At 48.5% G+C, this 19,868-nt stretch overlaps 1 protein-coding gene across 9 annotated transcripts in view; it reads right to left on the bottom strand.

The window, feature by feature from the left end:
- Window positions 1-19,586, bottom strand: part of MTSS1 (MTSS I-BAR domain containing 1) — a 165,806-nt gene extending 146,220 nt beyond the window's left edge. For 2 of the 9 annotated variants that reach the window (XM_045453713.1, XM_045453709.1), the window contains exon 1: window positions 18,980-19,583. In XM_045453713.1, the coding sequence (XP_045309669.1) occupies window positions 18,980-19,051 (72 nt within the window). In that variant the 5' untranslated portion in view covers window positions 19,052-19,583. Of the gene's footprint in view, window positions 1-18,979 lie in introns of all 9 variants that reach the window. The other 7 variants (XM_045453716.1, XM_045453714.1, XM_045453712.1 and 4 more) reach the window with 5 other exon arrangements.
- Window positions 19,587-19,868: the final 282 nt, after the last annotated feature.

The raw sequence follows: 19,868 nt of genomic DNA, 5'->3' as shown, positions 1-19,868 counted from the left end.
AAGCGAGAATGCTCAAATTTCAAAAGAAATCTGCAGATCAAGATGCAGTATCCACTGAGAACCCTTTTAGAAAGCAATTCCAACACAGTCCTCAATTTTCTGACCTGCACCACCCACCAAGAAGTCCCAGAAAGCTCCCCTCTGAGGCTTCTGGTTCTGACCTGGCTCAGGTCACATTTGAGGTCCCTAGGAATGCATTTCCGGGGCTGTGAAAAAGTCTTCACACAGACCCCACCGTGGGGCTCACCAGAGAACACATAAAAGTTTCACAACTTTCCAGACAGACCAAAATCAAAGCAAATGAGACTCCCACCGGGCACCCGGGTTCTGCCAAGACCAAAGTGACAGGCAACTGGAATGTGACTCTCCTCTCCCTGGAACCACTTGACTTTCTGTGGAGAAGAGGGTAGGTTTTGAACCCCTGGCAATTTGTTGAAAATAGACCTTAGACCACACTGGATTCTGAAAAAGGGAAAGTCCCCTATTATAGAAACGGGAAGAGAAAACGAGCCTGTTTACAAACATGTAGAGGACACTCCTTTAATCAAGCTGCAAGACTGCCCCCCTCCTACAGCAAGAGAGGCGGGGCTTCCCTGAACACCGGCTACAGGGCCCCACCCCTGCATCCGCCAGGTGGGGCGTCCACCATGCTCCCCACACCACACACAACACCAAGGGCGGCTCTTCTCTCTCCCGACCTCCAAGGGATGCAACAATCTTGAAAACTCCTATTCCACCATCACCACGTAGCTCAAATGTCACCTCTTCCACAGCATTCTCAAATGCACCTGCTTCCCCCACATCATGCAACTCACCATCTGTGAGCCTGAGTCTCCCTCACCACACTGTGGGCTCCAGGACAGAGAAACAGAGGGAGGAAGGAAAAAGGTTTCTAGTAAGAGCAACGGCTGGCACACAGACAGGGAAGCAGAGATGACACAAGGGGGCTCTCGCCAAGGGACACTGGAGTGATGCACTCATGCTGGGGACTGGCAGGACCTGGGCAGGATGGACAAGGTGACCATGAGCAGCCTTCAAGGGCAAGGTCAGAGTTCAACCACAAAGAAGAGAGCAGAATTCCAGGCAGATGGTGAGGGACATAAATCCCACACCACCTAGGTGACCAGAGAACCTAACAGGTCACATACCTAACAGCAGCCTGGTTCCTTAGGGAGTGGGGAGGAAACTGAAGTCATTTTCTTACTTCTGAAAAAAAAGTCCCACCCAATCTGTCAACTTTCCTGGGAGTTTTGTGGCCACTTAAACAAATATGCGAGCCAGCTTACCCACCCCTCCCTCCCTCGAAGTTGAACTCTGGGAACACGCCTGGGTCCCTCTCCTCTTCTCCCCCCTTCCTCCACTCTCCCCACAGCCAGAAGGCTGGACAGGCCACTCGCCTAATGCAGGGCGCAGGGCTCAGCCCGTGGCTGTTTTGGCTTGGGGTTCTGTTTTGCTTTGTTTTGTTCTGTATTAAACAGAGGCCCAGGATGGCATCCCACACACGAAGCAGAAGAATAAACTGTGTGTAACTCATCAGTGCGGCTGGTTAACGATGCCCCATAAATAATGCAGCAACTGCCTCTCCCAGCCCAGCCCGCTGCGACAGCAGAACCTCAGGGGACAGCTGAGCGAATCAGACACCCACGCTGCCACACAGGGAACACAGAGGAGCCGGGAGCCGTGGTCAGAGAAGGGGCGATCTGAGAGGAGCCAGAGCTGGAGAAGACTCTCACAAGGAGGAAGCATTCAGCTTAGATGAGAATAAAACAGTGATTGGAGGAGCAGGGTGCAGGCTATAGGGAGTAGGGTTCCAGCTCAAAGGCCTCTGTCCTGTCCAAAGGTTGCAGATGGAGGCTGGCTCGCCAGTGGTCATGATCCTGAGGACTCAAGTCTTGGGCACACCGCTGGACAGGGAACCCCCCCACCCAAGCCCCACTTTTCACCCTGATGACGTCAATGTCACCATCATCATCATTAAGCATCACCATTTTCTAAAGGGTTGCTTGGTGCCAGGCACACATATCAGCGTTTCTCTAACTTTCACATACATTGTTTCTACCACCTGGGGATCTTGCAAAAACCTAAGTTCTGATTCTCTTGGTGTGAGGTGGGCCTGGATGTTGCATGTTTAACCTGAGTGATGCTGAGGCTGCTGGTCCACAGACCACACAGAAGAACACAGCTGGATACACACTCTATTACACGCTCACAACAATCTGAGAAGCAGATGCTAATATTTTGCAGCTGAGGACTGACGTCGTGACCCAAGTGCTACCCTGATTCTGGGAAGTGTGCTGAACAGAACCGGCTGCCCAGCCCAGGCCTGCAGAAAGCCACTCAGTAGGCAGGCTGGGTCCTGCCTGGTCCGCAAAGTGAGGTGCAAGGCCTCCCCCAACACACAGCTCCCAATCACAACTGCAAATGCTCCAGGGGAGCTATAGTGTCACCCTAGAAATGGTCATGATCCTCAAGAACTTGGGGGGAAAAAAAACAACACAAAGGCACAAAACAAAGAAAAGCCCTTTGTGTTGGAAAAGGTCTGATAGGAATGAACCAGAAATGGTCACGGGTGCTGTCATTAGTGGTATGATGATGGATAACTTGATCACATCTTCCGGTTTTCTATGGATGCCGGGACTGATCTGCTTCTGCCAGATCAGAGAACCTGTCTGGAGCATCTCTAAAGGCTGATGCTGTCACCTCCCCAGCCACCAGGTCCTCGGGGCAGGTCTGCGGGAACCTCCTCAGAATGGGCTTGAGCAGTGCAGCCCACAGCATCCCTCCTCCTCCCCTTCTAGGTCAGCCCTTGTTGAGCTCAGCCTTCAGGGAAATGAAAAGCAAAGCTTCCAGAAGAAGCTTCTGACCTGAGCAGGAGTGCCTCTGGACCCCAGGCTTCTACAAGCAGGAGGCAGGAATCTGCAGCTTCCAGAAGTGGGTGTGAAGGATGAAGGACAGGGCCCCTGACTGTCTGTCACAGCTTTGTCCCCCAGACCACCCTTCCCCACCCCATTCTGCAAGAGGGAGGGCCCCCGAGATCCTCAGAAGAAATGCACCGTGGAAGCCCATCCATCATAAAAACCATTCCTGGGCTTTTATTCTCTGATTGGGGCTTGCCTAATCCACTAATTATCCCTGTCCATCAAGTGGATGACAGCCTTGGGGATAATCAATGGTTACTTCCTCACACGCCCACCCTCACCCACTTGCCCAAGCTCACCAACAATAAACACGCCTGTGAAAAGGAAGATTTAACCACAAAAGGGGCTTCCTCCACCCAACCTCCCCTCACAAACTTCTCCATTTGTAGCCATAACACCCTGCTTAAGTCAAGGACATCAGCGTCTTCTTCCTCCAGCGCTAGGAGGTTCCATGCCCAGAATGCCTGTTTTCTGACACACGGGTAGGTCTCCACCGGGAATAAAAGAAGAACCAAACAAATAGGTCAACTGTATCTTCAAAGTATGATTGGTTTTTTACATTTTCTACCAAGAGGCATTCCTTTGTCTATCCTGAGCCTTCCAACAGAAGAGCCACTAGCCACCTGGATGGAACTTTAAATTCATTAGAGTTAAATAAAATGTAAAATTCAGCTCCTCACTCAAGTGTTCAATAGCCGCATGGGGCTAGTGGCTTCGGTACTAGACAGGGCAGATGCAGAAAGGTGTGCTGGACGGTGGCGGCCATAAGGTGACAAAGCCACTCTGGGCATCCCTGGGTTGTTCTGGAACTGCAACTAGGCTTCCAGTCCTATTATTTAACTTTTGCAAAATGGAAGCGTGAACCCCTCTCCTCTCCCTTCCTATTCCCCAAATTTATCCCCCCAATCTGTACCGCCATATTGCCTTTACTATTTCAGATAGACACCTAAGGCCACCTAGGAGTCCAAATTTATTTCATGATCATCATTAAGAACCCCATCTCACATTTACACAGTACTTGAGAGAGTATAAAGGGCTCTCAAGACAGCCCTGTGTGGGCACTTGGCAGACAGACATTTAACACTTTTCCTTTTCCACAGGAAAATAAAGCACAGAGGTTAAGCAATCCGCCTAAGGTCAGGTCTGCCCTCGCACCCAGTTTGTATCGTGAAGTGCTCCTAAGTTTGCCCAGTTGTTTTTAAAAAGTTTTATGTTTACTTATTTTTGAGAGAGAGACAGAGCATGAGCAGGGGAGGGGCGGAGAGAGGGAGACACAGAATCCGAAGCAGGCTCCAGGCCCCGAGCTGTCAGCACAGAGCCTGACATGGAGCTCGAACCCGTGAACTGTGAGATCACGACCTGAGCTGAAGTCGGACGTTCAACCAACTGAGCCACCCACGTGCCCCTGCCCAGTTCTTTTTAAAATGCCATTGTTCCAGGGGCACCAGGGGGGGTTCAGTCGGTTAAGCATCTAGTCAAGACTCTCTGTGTCGGGTCGGGTCATGATTTCCCAGTTCATGAGTTCAAGCCTCCCATCGGGCTCTCTGCTAATGGTGCAGAGGCTTCTTGGGATTCTCTCTCTCCCACTCTCTGAGCCCCTACCCTGCTCACATGCACGCTCTCTCACAAAACAAATAAATGAAATTAAATTAAATTAAATGCAACCGTTTCATATATTCACCTAAAACTTACTCCTTCTCCACAACCGGACACTTGTGAACTCAAGATCTAACCACCTTGCACGGGGGCTGGAGGCTCTCACCCAAGTGCTACATCTACGCCTCCCCGAAATAATACATGTACATCTACCCCCCACCCAACCTCTGTCCCACTGCGTAGAGTGCAAAGCTTCTGTTCCATCGGTTTTTCCTGTGTATAAATGTCCACATGAAATAGTGAACAAAATACTTGGTGACCTGCACACCCTATCAAATGTTTAAGTATCGCCACCATTATTTCCTGTTTGCGCACCTGTCCTCACCCACTTCTCCCTGGAAGTGCCCTCTCAGACTTGCCTCCACCCAATCCCAAACCGGATTCTGCAACTTGTCAGGTCCACCCCGGGGAGCAGTGGCCTCGTGACTCTGCACACACTTCGTGTGCTCTGCCACCTTCCACCAAACAGTGCCTCCCCCACAACCCCCAAACCCCACCCCAGGCTGCTAGGAATGACAGCCGGCCCGGGGGGGGGGGGAGGTCACCAAAAAAGGCAGTAACTCTGTTTGATACCTCTACACCCACCACCCTCTTTGTAGCCTTTCCACTGCACGCCCTCCTCCTCGCCTGGGTAAGTGCCCTGATGGGCAGCCAGACTCCAGTGTCTGAAAGGACCAGTGTGATATAGCGGTTGAGAGCATGGCACGAGAAGGGCGCCTGGGTGGCTCAGTCAGTTAAGTGTCCGACTCGATTTCAGCTCAGCTCATGATTTTCACGATTCGGGAGTCTGAGCCCTGCGAGGGGCTCTGTGCTAGCAGTGTGGAGCCTGCTTGGGATTCTTTCTCTCTCTCCCCCCCTCCCCCTGCTCTCTCTCCCTCTAAATAAAGAAACATTAAAAAAAAATTTTTTTTTTTTTAAAAAGAGCATGGCTCTAGAGTCAGACTGCAAGATTTCAGATCTACTCACTGGGTAACCTAGGTTACTTAGTCACGTGGAACTGCCCTGTCTTCATCTGTAAACGATGCCCATGCTAGTCCCCACCTCCAAGGAAAGCAATGAGGATAAGGGAAATAATGCAAGTGCTTAGAATGGTGACCAGCACTTAGAACTCAATAAATCCCAGTGACTGCTATTTTCAGGAGTCAACGTACAATGCCAGCCACCCTAACTCAGACATTTAATGAGCACCCACTATACACAGGCACAGAGTGGGGTACAGGCCACACAGAGATTAGGAATCAAAGCGTTGAGGAACTCTAGCTAGTAGGAACGCTGATGTGTGAGCCACCAGTCAGAGGGCACAATACTCCAAATATAAAGCACTAGGAGGTGGGGTTGATGCAAGCTTCCAGAGGTGGGTACTGCCTCACCTAGGTCTTTAAGGACAAAGGGGAGTTTCCCTGGCAAAGAGGAAGGAAATAAAGAAGGGAGAAAATTTTCCCTGCAAAAGAAACAATTAGCAAAGGGGGCGCCTGGGTGGCTCAGTCGGTTAAGCGTCCCACTCTTGATTTCAGCTCAGGTCATGATCTTGCAGTTCATGAGATAGAGCCCCATTTTGGGCTCTGCGGTGACAACAGAGCCTGCTTGGGATGCTCTCTCTCCCTCTCTAGCTGCTCCTCCCCCGCTCTCTCTTTCTCTCAAAATAAATACACGAACTTTTAAAAAGAGAAACAATTAACAAAGGAAAGGAAATACAGGAGATCATGCTACATTTAGGCTTGGGCATCATTTTGGTCACCTGGAACACTTTCCAGGGAAGTGTAATTTGGGGGCACGGGAGAGGGGAGCAGGAGAGCTTCATGGGCGGCACAGGAGGCTCTTGGTAGGTAGCTCAGGGTGGCCCATGAACCACCCCCCACTGGTGTAATCACAACCTACCAGAGACTCACCAGGAATGTTTGCTGAAACTACAGATGTCTGAGCCCCATCCGGGGCTACAGAACCAAAATCTCCGGGGAGGGGGCCCAGACACCTGCATTTAACACATTCCCCAGGGGAGATTCCTACTTTCTCGCTACAATCACACACAGCAAGATTTGAGAATCACCACCCCAGATAAAACGCCCAGTCCCTCTGAGGCCTTGCAAGCTATGGCCTCAGCAATTTCTCAGTCCCAATATTCAAGTCTAGCTCCTTGAGAAATAATCCCTGGTGATGAGCACCCACACATGGGAATGTGAACTGATATGCGCTTTCTGAAAGGCATTGGGCAATGCGTTTGAAAAGCCTTGAAAAGTACGTACCTTTGACCCAGGCTAAATCCTTCAGGGGAAACTGTCAATGTAAATCAACGTCTAGCTTCAAGGATATACTCACTGCAGTGTTGCTTATAATTAGTGAAAAACCGGGCACAGCCTAAACACGAATCCGTACGGAACACACGGAACTGGCACCCATCTCAAAGTCTTTGCACACTCTCCCCCTGACCTGGAACATTCTTCCTCGGATACCCACATACGTCATACGGTGTGGCTCAAAGGTCACCTTTTCCGTGAGACCTTCCCTAGCCACCTTATTTAAAAACAACAACATCGCCCCTGCTCTATATTTCCCCATTCTAATATACAAAAGGACTAACTTATTCAGTTTGTCTGTCCCCACTCCCCTAGAATGTCCAAGAGACGGACTTGTGTCCATGTTATTTACTGCTGTGTCCCCAGCACTTAACACAGGACTTGGCATACAGTCAGCCCTCAGATACAGGTCAATTGAATAAATCAACTGTTACACAAACAAAACAGTGGAACACCACACAACATTAAAACTGACATGGCTCATAATTACAGACACGGAAAGACAGCGTAAGTGCAAAGCTAAGTGAAAAAAGAAATTTCTGGCACAGCGTAGGCCACGTGAACCTTTGTCTGAAACATGCGTACATAACCCACTTTGTAATCAAGTGGTTATGGGCGAGTTCTATTTTTTACTTAACTGAGATTTCTTAGTTTTTCTTCCATTAACTTTATATTGCTTGCATAATCTTTGAGAAGTAATCCCTCATGAAATGCTCCCAAAACATTTGCTAATTTTTTTTTTTTTTTTTTTTAGAAATAAGCTTCCTCCTTAGTGACTTAATTAGGGTGTCCCTAATTAAGGCCAGCACAACATCAAAGAGGCCAGGTTCCAAGGGACCCTTGCTTCAGGTTGACTCCTGGCTGCAAGACGACCTCAGTCCCTCCAGCAGCAGTTTGCGGAGCCTCGGAGTGCTCAGATGCCAAAGGCTTGGCCACCAGCTAGCTACTCCTGGCTCTGCTCCCCGCTACTTGCTTCCTATTGGGGTGCCTCATCCAATTATTCAGGCCCGAGATCACATCCTGCTGGAGAGCTGGCTTTGAAGGTTCAGTAAACAATCACTTCAAAACAAAGCACAACCATTAAACCAAACTCAAAGACTTCCTTAATGACTCCGTGCTCAGCTGCAGGAGCCGGGCTCAAGCAAGCCAGGCCTCAGAAGTGAAGCTGAGGTCTCCCTGGAAACTAATCTCGAAGCATTTGCAGCCTCCTACTGCAAATATCCCCCCTTCCTGTTTTGCACTCAGTCATGTGGGGTGCAGAGCCGTTACTGGGACGACCCCGATGGAGGGGGGGGTTCCTCAGTAGAACAAACGTATGTCCTGTGGTTGTCACCTTCGACGGCTGCATCAGAGCCTTAGGTCTCACACCCTGCCTGCCCCCCACCTACTTCAGTCTACTGACAAATCAGAGGCACCCATGGGGTGAGTCAACCACCCAACAATATCACGTTGGCTGGGTCAAACTCTGCTTTAAATAGAGAGAGGCCCCTGGAGCTCCTTGAAGCACTTCAGAGAAGAGCCTAGATTGTTATGCTTCATCTGGTTCATCATGAGTCCTAAAGGTATAGATAGGGCAATCAACAAAGACATCAATGAAACACACCTATCACAGAATCTGAAAAGGAAAGTCTCAAACACCATGCTGTGAGAGCCCACGGTGGTAGACGAGCACAGACCCTGGGACTGCATGGGTTCAAATCCCAGCCTTACCTCACCCTAGCTGTATGAGGTGGGCAAACGGTTTAACCTCTCTGCACCTCACTTTCTCCATCTGTAAAACGGGAGTTATAGCAGTAACTACCTCACTGTGGATATACAGGAAGTACCTGGGTTGCTGGGAGGAGTAAGAGTCTATCTGTAAAGCACTAGAATAGTGCCTGGTTGTGCCACATAAAGGCTTATTAAATAGCAGAATAAAACATAGTTCTCAGTTTAGGTGTCACTTGTACCAAAGCCTTCCCTGACCCTGTCCTCTAGCTCCAAATGAAAATCAGAGGCCCTCCCCAAGATCCTGTTGTTTGTCTGCTCCTCTTCTAGACAAAACAACTTTAGGGCAAGGACTTTATCTGTCTTGTTCACAGGTGTATCTCTGCCCCCAGCAGCGCCTGGCACATAACAGCCACATCATGATATCTGTTGAATACATGTACCGTGTTCTCTCAAATTACTCGTTATGTTGAGAATTGAAAAGCATATATGGTCTCTATTGCATATCAAAGTGGAGATACAGGTTTCTTGGATTTTCTGAAACATCTCATCCTGTTATCGGCAGGATACTCCACTAGAAACTACCAGGGTAGCTCAGACAAGAGCTACACAAGAGCATTTTGTTTAGCATTTATTTCATGCTATGCCCTTTCCATATACTTTCTCATGTAAACCTCTACAACTTTAAGAGGGAAGTATTATTTCCCCCATTTCACAGATACGAAAATCAAGTCTCAGGGAGGTTGAGCAACTTGCCCAGAGTAATTTAGCTACGAAGTGGCAGAGCCAGGCTTCAAAGCCCAAGGGCAACCGCTTAAGGTAGAATGCCACAAATACTAGATGGAATCAACACAGAATGTGAAGAATGCCTAAGGCTATCTGGCTTGGTGGAAAAAAGAGGGCCCAGAAAGGAGATAACTTTGTAGCGGGGCCTTGAAGGATGAGAAAGATTTCAACAGACAACAATAGAGAGAGTCTGCATTGCACTGTCCAAGCAGGACAAACGGCAAGGGTGAGAGGCATAGGATGTGCTCCAAGAAGCCAGGGACTCCGGGATGGGGAGCACTCAGCCTGCAGCAGAGCACTGGGCTAGGGCCAAACTGCAGGCGTCCTTGAATCCAGGCTAAGGCAGGTGAGCCCCATTCAGCAGGTAGGAAGAACCCCAATATGGCCAAGTCCTAGAAAGGAACAGAAGATCAGTGCAAAGCTGCTGCTACAGGGCAGGCTAGAGGCAAATGAGGCCACTTTTCAGGTGGTCATTCCAGAAAAAGAAGCGAGAATTCAAACAATGAAGACAGAAAAAGATGGGCCTTATGAAGCAACTCCTCTCCCCTTAATATCACATCTCGGCAAGACTTTTTTTTTTTTTTTTTTTAATATAAGCATTAAATGCCCTGAGGACCTCAGCCAGGCACCCAGCCCTCCCCTCCCTTGATATACAGCGAGTGTGCAAATAGAGAACTGCAAATAGGCTCAGCTGACGCAGATGAGGTTATAAATGAACTCAGGAGTCATTTACTTAGCATGAAAAAAAAAAACAAAAAACTTCATCTTGCAACTTCACTGCAAATTCTAAATAACAGCCAAGTCAAGGGTGGGGTAGCATTTGCCCTAAGAAGTGAGGTAGAGAGAATTACTATATTGATTTAAAGAGTTTCGGAATGTCCATTTTCACATCTATAAGCTGGAGAGTAACAGCAGTGAACATTCGAGGGCCAGCACACAGGGCACAGTGTGGAGTGCTTCACAAGCAAGGTCTCATTTCGGAGTCGTCTAAGGTGGGTACTTTCTTAGACCCATTTACAGAAGAGGAAAAGGAGGCTGAGAGATTAAGCAAATTGCCCACAGGAGTGAAAACCAGATCTCTTTCACTCTAAGGTCAACAATAGCTCTAGAATTTCTTCAGGAGGGCTTCAGAGGCAATGAAGGAGCCAGAAGGAAACAGAGGTGTGCAGGAAGCTCACTATTTTTACTTAGATGGTATGTTATATACAGATCTTTACTGTCCAATATGGTAGTTGTTAGCCACATAGGGCATTTTTAAAATATTGAAACTGAGTAAAACTTAAAAATCAGTTCCTAGGTCACAGTAGCCATACTTCAAGTGCTCAACAGTCAGATGTGCTACTGGCTAACATTTGACAATTTCCATTATTGTAGAAAATCATATTGGAGGGGCACCTGGGTGGCTCAGTTGGTTAAGCATCCAACTTTGGCTCAAGTCATCATCTCACAGTTCATGAGTTCGAGCCCTACATCGGGCTCTCTGCTGTCAGCACAGAGCATGCTTTGGATCCTCTGTCCCTCTCTCTCTCTGCCCCTTCGCCCCCTCTCAAAAATAAACATTTTTTAAAAAAAAGAAAATTATTTTGGACAGGGCTACTGTATATTTAAAATTGTTAAGAATGCTAAATATGCTTTTTCTATTTTTCTATTTCAATTATTCACTTTAATGTTGTTTCACCATAAATTTTTGTTTTTTTATTTTATTATTTTTTTAATGTTTAATTACTTTTGAGAGACAGCCAAGGCGCAAGCGGGAGAGGGGCAGAGAGAGAGGGAGACACAGAATCCGAAGCAGGATCCAAGCTCTGAGCTGTCAGCACAGAGCCCAACGCGGCGCTCAAACCTACAAACTGTGAGATCATAACCTGAGCCGAAGTCAGAAGCTTATCCAACTGAACCACCCAGGTGCCCCTATTTTTATTTTTAATCATGGCAAAATACATATAACATACAATCTACCCTCTTGGCCACTCTTAAGTGTCCAGTTCAATAGTGTTAAGTATATTCACGTTGTTGTGCAAACATCTAAACATGCTTTTACTCAGACTTCGGTAAGGTTGAGAAAAATACTTTTAAGGATACTGAAACTGTTTGTAACTCAGTGGTTCTCAAGCCTGACTACACATTAGAATTACCTGGGGGTACTTTACAAAAAAAACTGAATGTCCAAGATGTACCCCAGAAGCACTGAATGACAGCTTCCAGGAAATAGGGTCCAGGTATCAGTGTGGTAAGGCTGGCAGGGAATCCGATGCTCTTATGCCTGTAACCAGGCCCATTCTACCAAAAGGGGCACACCTGCCCAGAACCTCCTTCTCTGGACAGACCCAATCCTCCAGCCCCCTAGAGACCCGTCCTGTTGGGGGGGGGGGGTAGCAGGGAAGGGAGTTCCAGGCAAAGCCTGCCGTCCACCTCCAGGACTCGGGAGGCCACTGATGCTGAGCAAACTCAGATTTTACTGCTGCCCAAATTCTTCAAGGAGAAGAAAGCAAATAAAAAGACACACAGCTCAAAGGCACTCAATTGATTTTTTTTTTTTTCACCCACTTAAACTAGACAGGAAGAGAAAAACCACTTAGAAACTACGACCAAGGCTGTATATGCCAAGAATCAGCACAGGAAGGAGTTTTTTTGGCGATCCCATCAACTTCTCCAAACACAGACCTGAAATGGCTCTACAGACTCAACCAAACCAGAGGGCTACCAGGACATAATTAAATACAGAAAGCTCTTTTACAAGGAAGTTCCAGGGCTGGACACAAAATGAGTTCAAGGTAAGGAGTTCTTTTTGAGGCCTCATTTGAACTTTGGGTGAACTTATTTAACTCCTGTAATTAGAAAGGGTTGCCAGGCTTGTATAGTCGTCCAGTCTCAGGGACCGATGGGTTCCCTGGACATATAAACATGGCCCTCTGGCCAGTTATGGAGAAGAAGACTGCAGACACTTTGCATGAGGACAAGGACAGGAGCCAAGGGTGACAGGCCAGAGCCTGGCCCAAAGGCTTCTTTCCCCTCTGCACACCCAGAAGAGGAAAGGAGAATGCCAGGTTGTCTGTTAGAGAAGACTGGTGAGTGGGAGAGGGAAGGAAGCCACAACATATCAATAGATCATAAATTAAATGACTTCCACAAAAGTGACAGCCAGATGGGAGCGGCCGGCCCTACAGCAGTCCTCACACCATCTGAGCTCAAGTTCACACCTCCAGGTTGGCTCTGGGCTAGAGGCACAGAGATAGGACCCTGATTCCTTCCTTGAGCCTCCTGTAGTACTAGGAAAGTGTTCCGTATGCTGTCCTCCAGCAATAACCCACCCCCCACTCCCACCTTCAGAACGTTCTAAAGAGCTCCAGCTTTAGGATCAAATGGGTCAAGGTCTGAAGACCAATCCACCTCACCACGGCCTTAGGTAAGTCACTGCCTCTCTTCAAGCCTCAGTTTTCCCATCTGTAAAGTGGGGTTGATGTGAGGATATCAAGAATCCATGCCCACCAAGCACTCAGCGCAATGCCTGGCACATAGCAGCCTCTCACAAGTCCCTTCCTACTCCACGTTCACCATATGCAACGAACACTCAGCACCTACCATGTACCAGGTGGCGTGTGAGAGCATCTTAAAAAAGGAAGCAGCTGAGACGACACAGCCCCATGCCAAGGTCCTCCTTGGGCTAAGAGAAGGGAAACACTGCCAATGGGTGGGCTGGTCTGGAATCTAAGCTGGGTGGGTTTAGTTTTGCTTTTGGGGGGGTTGTGTGTGTCTGTGTTTCAGATACTCAGAGGAAACCTTCCGCAATCTCCAACTAATTCAAGGGAGAACCTGGGCAATCAAATACAACAGGCTTCCTCAACGCTCAGCCAATTAATTTACTCCACTTGCCTCTCTGGTTTGCTTACTTAATAAAGCTGTATCAGCAGTACAATCTGCAAATCGGAGTTAAACTGCTTAAGGCATCCGTCAGTTCCCTCTAAGGAGCCCCAGATACTTCTTGTCTGATGTCCTAGGCAGCTAAATCTGCCTTCGGCTTTTGTTTGGTTAGGGGAGAAGTGTTTCTTTGTTTTTGCAGAGGTGTGGGTTTCAGGGGAAAGTGTCCCGAAGGCAGTTCCGAGAAGTAATGGTGAACTTGGAATGATCTCATTTTTCCATACCCAATTTGAACACCTAAACGGTCTCCTGCAGAAGGAATCTTGCCAGCTCTCACCCATCCCTGGGAAGACTGGAAAAGCCTAGATGAAAATTACAGATAAAGCATCTAATAGATCAATAGTTTCAACCTTTTCATCCTCCAAACATTTTAACAACCTCAAATGAACTGGCCATATTGACAGATATCATTTTAGCTTTTTCCCTTTCCCTGGCTGCAAAAGAGCATTTCAATGTACAAGAGGTCAGTCAGTAGCTGAGAAGACAGAGTTTGCACAGGACATACATCCACTAAAAAGTTGCTGACTGTTTACCTGAAATTCAGATTTAACTGGGAATTCTGTATCTTTACTTGCTGAATCATAGCATCAACTTTGCAACCTTGCTGATGCTCAATAAATACTATAGAATTATGAGTTACTCTCATAAGAACTGACTGATAGCTGAACCGGGCAAAATTCAAACTCAGCTCATCTTCCATTCAAACCATGACCTAGGATTGACCTTCTCTCTTTGTTCAGGGCATCGCTAACTGCAGAAATTCAGAACATAAAGGTTCACAGCATCAATCAACAAGTTCTAAACAATTTGGCGAAATATGATGTATAAGGGATTTTCCCAGAGAAACATCCAAGCTAAGACCAAAAAAAACCAAAACCAAAACAAACAAACAAGACTTCTTTCTAAATCTGGATGAGATCTGCACCTAAAAAACCAAACAGATTGATCCAGATAGAACAGGCCCTAAATCTTTGAACAGCCACCCATTCTGGGCGGTTTCCTGCTGCAGATTTTATGATATCTTCACTTCACCTTCTCTCACAGGCCCAAACTGAGGAAGCAGTAAAATCCTGGGCAAACACAGCCATTTGTGAAGAGAAAAGCCAACATGAGGCCCATCTGTACTTTACAAGGGTTTTGCTTGTCCTGCTTTTGTGTGTCACCATTTACAAGGAAGCCAGCCTCCCTTCAGAGCACCTGGCTGCTCTTAGAGGCCTTGGCTGGGTTTTCAGTATCTTCCTAGAGAAAATATTTTTATTATTATTTTTTTTTTTTGAAGAGTCAAAGGCAAGTCCTTCAAGGACTGACTGATGCCCTTCCTTCGTGGCCACCATATTACACTCACGTTATCTACTCATGACCCACAGGACAAGCTGCTCTCCAAGGACCTGCCTCAGTGGCTCTCTGGCTCCTCGCTGCCCAGCAAAAGGCCTTCCACATAGCAGGCCCTCGATAAACACCAAGGAAGGGAGCCTCTTGTCTGACAGGAACCCTGAAGCCAAAGCAGCAGGGCGGGGGGAAAACAACCCTGAAATCATTATCCAGTGCTGGACCCAATACCCGCATTCTTGATCTATGATAAGTAAGGGAAAATACCATGTCATGCCTTCGAACCACAAAAGATTTCCATGGAATTCAAGAAGCTCCTTTAGCAGCTCTAATTTTAAGGCAGAACCTAGGAGAGAGGATACTGGTACAAACAGAGGTGGGGGGCAGTGGAGAGGAACTGAACAAGGCCCCTATTCTGCTCGGTGCAGGTGCTGGTAACAGGACACCCCTGTCCACAGGGGGACGTAGGGTAGGGAATTCAAGGTGTGGTCGGGTGTTCTTCACCCCCCAGTCCCATTACATAACCCCCAACACACTCTCGAACCTAGTACAAAGTTCTCCCTGCACCAGGCCCAATTCAGCTCCCGACAAACTGATTCTTGAGCAACAAAGCTGAGGAAAATATTTGGTTTTAGGATCCAACTTTAAAACACACACACACACACACACACACACACACACACACACACAACTAAGTTAATTATTAAAAGAAGCAAGATAGCCACAAAGTGACCTGCCCTCAAGTTTGGCCAATCTCCTGGTCTTAAAAGCACCCGAAACACCACCAAATTCTATGGCTGGTTCAATTACCTAAATAAAAAAAAAATATATATATATATATTTTTTTTTTTTTTAAACTACCACAGCATCAAATCCCTATGTTGTATACCTTAAACTAATATAATGTCAAATGCAAGTTATAGCTCAATAAATAAGTAATGGCTCATATCTGCTATTTGTTGTACGTAGCCTGTTTTTCTTGGTATTTGGCTAGAAACTACAAAAAAGATTCTAGGCCCTCTTTAATGTCTAAATGTTGTCAAGCATCAGAAGCCAGTCAACTGGCCTTCCATACAGTCACTTCCATGCTATAGTTCCCCCAGATGTATGAGCAACAAGCCCTTGCCTCCAGCCACATGAATCTCATCTCCCCTTTCCTTTGGGACCAGCTCACATCAGACAACTTGATTTATGTGGACGGGCGGAAAGGCAGCCAGTAAGCGATTTTGCACACCACCATCATTAGTGACCACCACCACAGTGGGGTGGAAGACAGGAGGAAAAAAAAACACAAGGTTTCCTCTCGTCAAGGAATCAATAAGTTATTTAACAGCTGCTGCTGGATCCCGATGGAAGACGAGTGAGGGTTACTTCCGCACCCCTCCCCTGAAAAGGATAAAACACTGAGGATTTAGCCAGATGAAGGATCATTAGAAAAAAGGAGAAAGTTTCCTCTCTAGCTTCTCAATGTCTTGAGGTTTGTTTTTTTGGTTTTAGAAGATATATGGTGTTAGGCCTTGAAATTATTCCATTTTTTGTTGTTGTTGTTTTTTTTTTTCCTCTCCTCCAAAGAGGAAATTGACTCCCTTCCTGTGTTGCTGTACATTTTGGAGAATCAAATGCTGCTTAAAAAAAAAAAAAAAATTCCTTACCCTTTCCTCACCCCAGTGTAACATTCCTTCTGGGAAAATAACCTAAAAATTTTCTCAAGATGGGATTCCAAATGGGTTTCCAACATATACATACACTTGTCCTTCAAAGCAAAGAGAAAGGGGACCAAAGACATTAGAAACCCATCATGGCAGTTCAAAAAAGAGGAAAACAAGGATAAACAGGTCATTAGAAAGCCACCTGATTTCAGATAGGAAAGACTGACTTTAATTGCTGGTGACTTCAAGCATTATGCATACTACACGTTGCTTATCCTATGTGCCCAAATGTTTTAATTCCTTTTTAAAATGTCACTCCCATCCTATCCATGAAGTCTTTTAAGAAGAAAACTCCATGAAAATATTCAGCAATTATCTTATGCATAAACAATCTTGGAAATAAGTCAACTCCTCTCTTTTTCCTTATCTCTACTCCCCAAAAACTCTGGAATTCTGCAGACCCCAAGGCAAGTTTTAGTCTTCAACACAAGCTTGCTTTTACAATCTTTGCCAAAACAAAACAAACAACCTTAAAATAAATGCGTTCCCACAGGATGCTGAACAAACCCTACTAAATTCAAAGAGAAAAAAGTCAGGAACCACAAACTATAGATCCAGCCCCGAAGGGGCATTAAATAAATCTTTATTTTTAACTGGAATCTTGCAGAGGGAAAAGCATGCCACCTTAGCACCCACAAATCCCTCTGGCCAGAATGCTAAAGGCAGCCATGGGAGGCAGGTGGAAAACAGGGGGCCCATCCTGTGGTGAGCTACCTTTTGAATGGCTCAGGGTTGAAGCCAATAAATACAAAGAACCAAGACTGGACAGATTATGTATTAAGGAACAAAGAGAGAAAAAAACTCAAGATGTGAACACGCTGGGACTGCAGTGGGCAGAACTTTTAGGTCACTGGGTCCTTGTTACTACTGAAGGACTAGGAAACATGCATTTCTCTTCTCCAAAAAAAACACCCACATTTTTACCAACCCATCTCAAATTCTTCCCCTGGTGATCAAAATACACACGTGCCTCAAACTAAATCTTTGATTATAAGGCATATAGAATTTAAGTTAACAAGAGTCCCCCTCCCCCCAGAGTCCAAGGCAGGGACACCAATCTTTGTCTCAAAAGAGCACTTCAATAAATCCATGTGGATTGAGGGCAAGGGAATGAAAGAGGCTGTCTTTGAACAGGGAATAATCCACCTAATTCCAAGTGGCTGGATTAAAGGCATTCCTGGACAAGCAGGGTCTCGGGAAAGATAATGCTACATGAATGTCAATTTCTGACAAAAACAAAAACCAGAAACAAGCAAACAAACAAAAAAAAACTGCCTCTGTAGAAGGATGGACAAGACTGTGATGGAGGCACCTTGGGAAAGTTCACCCTTGAGGAGATGGCAGTTGGTTCTAAAAAGGGGAAGCAGGCCATGACAGCTGAGCATTCCTTTGCAAAGTCCATCTCCCAGGCCAAACCCTCTCCAAACCTTACACTTCATCAGACAGAAGCTCCTCCAGACGCCCAGGCAGCGGCTGAAGAGGGGCTGTCCACACCCACCGGCTGCACAGCCTTCCAAACCTGCCTACTCGTTTTGGAAGCCGAGCTTTTAATTAAACACCACCTCCCCGGATCTGTTGAGGCAAACTGGGGCTGGGCCAGAGCCAAAGAGAAGCTCCCTAAATACACAAGAAAAAAAAATCCCCCCACCGCCCCCAATTCCCACCTCCAGGCAGCTCGCACGGCTGGTTATATTTCCTTTGGATGAGTAACACAGGGCCCTGGTCTACCTCTATGCACCAGAAAATCCACATCCAAGGATCAGGTTATCCCCAGTCCCACCCTTTGCAGGAAAAAGCCAGGGTGTTGTTCCCCGCCCCCAATACACACACACGTGCCCGCGCGCGCGCACACCGACACACACAGACACACACACAATATCTACACAATCCTTCCAAGAGAAAACCGGGAGTCTGTGTTTGGGGGGGCGGAGGGGGTAAAAATACAGTTGTTTAGGGGGCTCCAACCTTGCCTTCAGGCTAGGAGGCTCAGCCAGAAGGAAGGTCCCCAGCAAGGCTACTCTGGGAACTTCTGCTTCGCGCCCCTGGGGAGGGTTGAGGGAAGGCATGCATACCCTCACCAGCTATGGAACAGCTTAATTAATACCTAATTTGCTCAGATTCCGCACCACCACCCCCCCCCCCCAAGGGTGAACCTGAAAGCCCAGGAGGGAGAAGCAAAGCTATCCGGCCGGGGACGCGGGTGGGGGGTGGGGGCTAGTTCCCGCGACCGGGCAGAGCCCCTATACCCCTCCCCACCACCGCACCAGGTGCCCCCACCCCGTACTCGGGGGAATCAGGTGTCTGCCCAGGCACCCAGCCTCCGCGGGTCGCAGACGCTCGGTCCAGCGACAGACAATGGAAAACTTGGGGCCGGGGCCCTGCGCCCCCAGGGAAACGAGATGTTACCGCCCCCTGGGACAATAAGCGTGGAGAGGGCAGGGGGCATCAGACACCCCCAGGGAAGCCGCCCAGCTCGGTGACCCAGCAGTGCCCGGAGCGGCGCCGCGGGTGAGCAGGTGACACCCGGCCAGAGCGCTCCCGCAGGTGGCCGGCGGCCACCGCGTAAGCAAGGGCCGGGCGGACGGCCCGGGGCGGAGGCGAAGCTCCGCGGCGAGGTCACTGCGCGGCCGCCCGCACCGCAGCCGCGCCCCCGGCGTCCTACCTTCATGTCGCTGATGATGGTCTGGAAGAGGCCTCCGAGCGCGCTGCATTCCTTCTCAATCACAGCCTCCATTTTCCCGGCGCCGGCAGGGTGAGGACACACACTCGGGGCCGCCTGGACTGTGCGCGGGGCCGGGGCTCGCTCACCCGCGAACAATTCCACCCTCCGAGCGACCCACCTCCGACTCGCAGCCTCTTCTGCAAAGAGGGCGAAGTGCCCGAGATCGGCTGTTCACTGCCCCAAATAATAATTTTAAAAGCCAAACCGCGCTGCAGCGTGATTCGCCTACATGCAGCGCTCGGCTCCTTGCCTTAAAAATGCCCGGAGAAGACTGACAATCAGGCCACCACTGGTGCCCACGACGGAAACGGCAAAGCCCATCTTGAAGCAAAGAAAACCGCCCGCTGACCCGGGGCCAGCGCCATTTAAAAATCCAAGATTTTCTAATTTAATAATATTTTTGAAGTTAAGAAAAAAAAATCGACCAACAGCAGAACGCGTCTGCTCGCGGCTCCCGGATCTGTTGCTCGCAGCCGCGGCCGCCGCCTCCTTTTCACTCCTGCGCGCCCGGCCCCAGCGCTCGCTCTGGCGCGGCTCCCGGGGACGTTCGGAGGGGCGCACGCGCGCTCGTGGCCGTGCGTCCGCCGCGGGGGCGCGAGGAGGGCGCGCGCTCGCGGCCGTGCGTCCGCCGCACGCGGGCGGGGCTAGGAGCGCGTGGCCGGGAGGTGCGTGGGGCTCCCGCAGCCGAGGGGAACCGGCGGGCTGTGCAGCGACTAACCCACCCCCGCGGGAGCCGCTTCTTCCCCCGAGCACGCACGGAGCACCCCCTCCTGCCCTGACCGCGGGTCGGAGCACGGAGAGGGCGTGTCAGCACGCTGCTGGGCGAACG

The sequence above is a fragment of the Leopardus geoffroyi genome, chromosome C3, assembly GCF_018350155.1.
Source record: "Leopardus geoffroyi isolate Oge1 chromosome C3, O.geoffroyi_Oge1_pat1.0, whole genome shotgun sequence".
Taxonomy (NCBI): Eukaryota; Metazoa; Chordata; class Mammalia; order Carnivora; family Felidae; genus Leopardus; species Leopardus geoffroyi.
The sequence above is the reverse complement of the archived record's forward strand: the minus strand, read 5'-3'. Positions and strand labels throughout refer to the sequence as shown.